At 32.1% G+C, this 3683-nt stretch overlaps 1 protein-coding gene across 1 annotated transcript; it reads right to left on the reverse strand.

Moving 5' to 3' along the window:
- Window positions 1–241: 241 nt before the first annotated feature.
- Window positions 242–3431, reverse strand: LOC110629475 (fibrillin protein 5 homolog). Its single transcript, XM_021776459.2, has 7 exons — window positions 2859–3431; window positions 1678–1793; window positions 1472–1594; window positions 1091–1189; window positions 901–945; window positions 662–735; window positions 242–426 (listed from the first exon to the last, which is right to left on the reverse strand). Exons 1-7 carry the CDS (start codon window positions 3124–3126, stop codon window positions 348–350), a joined length of 804 nt encoding a protein of 267 aa, XP_021632151.1. The 5' UTR covers window positions 3127–3431; the 3' UTR covers window positions 242–347.
- Between the last annotated feature and the right edge of the window lie 252 nt (window positions 3432–3683).

The raw sequence follows: 3683 nt of genomic DNA on the forward strand, positions 1-3683 counted from the left end.
TAGTTGGATTGATGAATAGATAATTTAATATTGTAAATCAATGATTTTATTGAAAAATAATAAAAGATGAATGTCCATAGACATAACCCTATATTGAAAGGCTGAACCACATCAAAATTTCATGTTTTAGTTTCATCGTTTACCGGAAATTGTTACAATATTGGTAAATTTCTTGTCTTAACCTATTTGTTTTAAGACATGAGAACGTGAAGTTTCAGTTGAAATATGAAAATAATAATAATAATAATAACAAAAGATAGAGCATTTTATAGGAATGTATATCAATGAAATAGTCCTACACTTGAGTTTCTCTCAACCTAATAGAACAAACTTGTCCTTAGTGTTCATTAATTTCTTTGTGATCTCTCTAATATGAAGATGTTGCCTTTGTCATCCCTTCCTATCCTGAAGTTATCATCAACATATCTATTGTGATCAAGTCAAGTATCAAACACTTTAGCAACCATAAAATTAGCATTAAAAAAATAAAATACTTGAGAAATAGATTATGTAAGAATTTCAAATTCATTTTTAAGAAAAATTCTATTGATCATTAATCTATGTAATGCATAATTTAGAGAGAAAATATCAAATCTAAATCCATTCATTTCAAATCTCCTACCAAAACACCAAGTAAGCAAAGAAAGATTAAAAAGGATACGTGATCTCGAGCCAACCCTCCGGGTTGAAGATATCTAGGAGAAGATCATAGTTCTTCTGAAACATTTTCATCAACTGTTGATGTTTTAGCAAACAACGAAAAACATATGAACTTTTTTAGTTAGTATAAGAAGAAAACTTCCTATGATAATCCATTTAATAAGAGCACAACGACCTTTTCATCTACAGGAAATCATTGAAATGTGTTAATTGATCGAGTTGTTTCCAAATCTAGCATACCTGATTAGGAGTGATGGTTGAATTGTCATAACGTATATCAACTCTCTGTAAAAGTGGAGAAATTTTAGGATACAATTGTTGCGCCCATTAATAAACAAGAATGAAAATGATCCGTTGTATACAGTAAAAAAAAATCTGCAAAAAAGACTAAAAACAGGAAGGAAAAAGCAGGAAGTGCAGAAGTTTTAACTGATTTAGAATAGGGCTTGAAAGAAGCTTCAATTGTCAGCTGTCCATTCAAAAAACTCAATCCTCTAACGTTGAACTTGATCACATTAATCGCTTTGGCCTCGAATTATAGCATCACCAAATGTTCAAACTTAGTAAAAGACATGCAGCATCAAGCATTTCACAAATTGTCACAAATTCCCAATTGACTGAACTTGCAAAAAAGATCAGCACTTTACAAGTGGGTTGGTTAACTTTTACCACAACAGACTATGTATTTGCTTGTATAGTGAAGAAATCTAGCAAATTAAATTGGGAAATATTATTAATAAACAAACTGCCAAAAATCAAATAAAATAAAAAGGAAAAAGATCCATTTTCCATAAACAGCAGGAATTTGTACCTTGGAAACATCAATATTCTGAAAGAAGTCCCCCAAACTGATAAAATCTCTGAGTCCTAGCTTTGTTCTCTTTGAACCCAAGATGGTAATTGTACTGTACAGAAGTTTCCAGCAACCATCCACCTTTCAATTATAGAAAAAAGAAGTTTTAACTACTTGATTTTCATGTAAGCTTGCATGAGTCACATGAAACTGTATGGATTTACCTTATCTAGATTTAGAGTAGGGTCTGGGGTTGGATTGTGAGACTCTAATATCTCCACTAAACCACGAATTTCAGATTTCTTTGCAGAAGGAACTCCAAAAATCCCTCTGTTAATTCCTTGTATCAACATTTGCATGCAACCCATTTCAGTATTCATTTCAATTTGCTGATAAATTTCATTATATAATGGCAAAAAGACAATTCAAATCTATGCCGCTTAATTTTCAATCCAAACCTCTTTTCTTTATTTCAGCTTTATCAATCATAATCAAATTGATAATATATTTCATTACAATCCAAACTTTTTCTCCAAGCAATCACTCAATCAGTGCTTCCTTTAGAATAATCAGTACAGTAACAAACTAATAATACATGCCAATTCCACCAATGGGCTTTAACTCAGTTGTGTAATCTGCAATTCTATCCAGATGCATATAGCTAAGCTTTAGGGAAGAATAGATTGAGACTTCTCTCCTCTTTCCTATTTTGGTTTATTCAAAACTGAAAAAGGTGTTTATATTCCAAAACTCTAGGTTCAATGAAGCTCTGAAAATTGCATTGCTCTGACTTGAATCAAATAATTCCTCTGAAAATGTCTTTGAGCATATAACCCTCAATCAGAAAAATTATACATTTCATTTCCCAAAAACTGCAAAAATATTCACCACCTTCCTCTATTTCCATTTCACTTCAGAACTTTCAAAAACGTACATAAAATTTTTAATTGCTCTAAAAAAATATATGGAAGTTCAAAACTATGAAAAACCATAATTTAAAGAACTGAACTTTAAAAATAATTACTTCATTGTAACTCCTCATGAAACAGATAAACTAAACAAATTAACAGGAGGAATAACCCAATAGAAGCTAAGTTGTTAATGAAAGTTTTTTCTGTGATCTATCAAGAACAAATCAAGGAATCTGAAATAATAGATGCTGGCTACTCTAAGACATCAGAAACTTTGTAATGGTTCATAAATTCCAAGTTCCCAAGTAAATTAGTCATTAACTGACAACTAATATCCTCACAGTTAGCAGAAAGTAAATATGAGAAGAAGAGGAAATGAGAGATCTAATTTAAGTATCTTGCAACCAAATGGTGCAGCGCTAAATGGGTCATTATCCATTTGAGAATATTGAGTTGATGTCAAAAAATCTGGGCTTAAATTTCGAGGGGCATACCTTGTACTGCCTGGTAAAGGTGTTCTTTGATCTGTGAAACAGTGCTGCTATATTTTTCAGTTTGTTCAATCTCCTTGTTGTCCCCAACTAACCCAGAGCTTTGTTCTGCAACTTTGGTGATATGAATGGGCATGAACCCATCATCAAATCTTGGGTTCTTGATCCATGGATGAATGGGTAGGAATGATTTGTGACTTGTTATAATCTTTGAGATTCTGGGTACGGGACGAATCACATGAGGAGCTGGTTGAACAAGCTTAATAGCCATAAGATGAATGCTGCTTCTGTTTCTTTTTAGGCAGAAAGATGTAGCAGCTACAGCTCATGGCCAAGAATCTTAGGTTCCCTATATATTGGGGCTTGCATTGCTTGACTACAGCTTCTGTTTGTTGGTTTATGAAAATTTGTTCTGTTTTTTAATTTTTCCATTTTAAATGGATATGACATGTTTTGATTAACTGAGCGTAGAAACCGCACAAGAACGGTGATGGGTTAAGATAGCTATTGTGCATGATAAAACCATACATATAAGGCATGTTTAGGATAGGATAGGTTTGTGCGTCATGTGGATGGGAGTTCCCACCAAGAAGATAAGAGAAACAGAACAAGTGGGTAACTGATGAGGCAATGCTCCAGGCCTCCACCTACCTATAATAAAAAAAGGAGGCCCACAACACAATTCTCTTTTTATAGTATGTGTGTTGGTGGAATTTACTATTTAATTTTATATTTATTAAAGCTAAAAATTGTATAATAATATTTTTATTTTTACATGTATTTTTTACAATAGTAAAAAAATTTATATAAATTATATTCGTTATTAAA

The sequence above is a fragment of the Manihot esculenta genome, chromosome 13 (assembly GCF_001659605.2).
Source record: "Manihot esculenta cultivar AM560-2 chromosome 13, M.esculenta_v8, whole genome shotgun sequence".
NCBI lineage: Eukaryota > Viridiplantae > Streptophyta > Magnoliopsida > Malpighiales > Euphorbiaceae > Manihot > Manihot esculenta.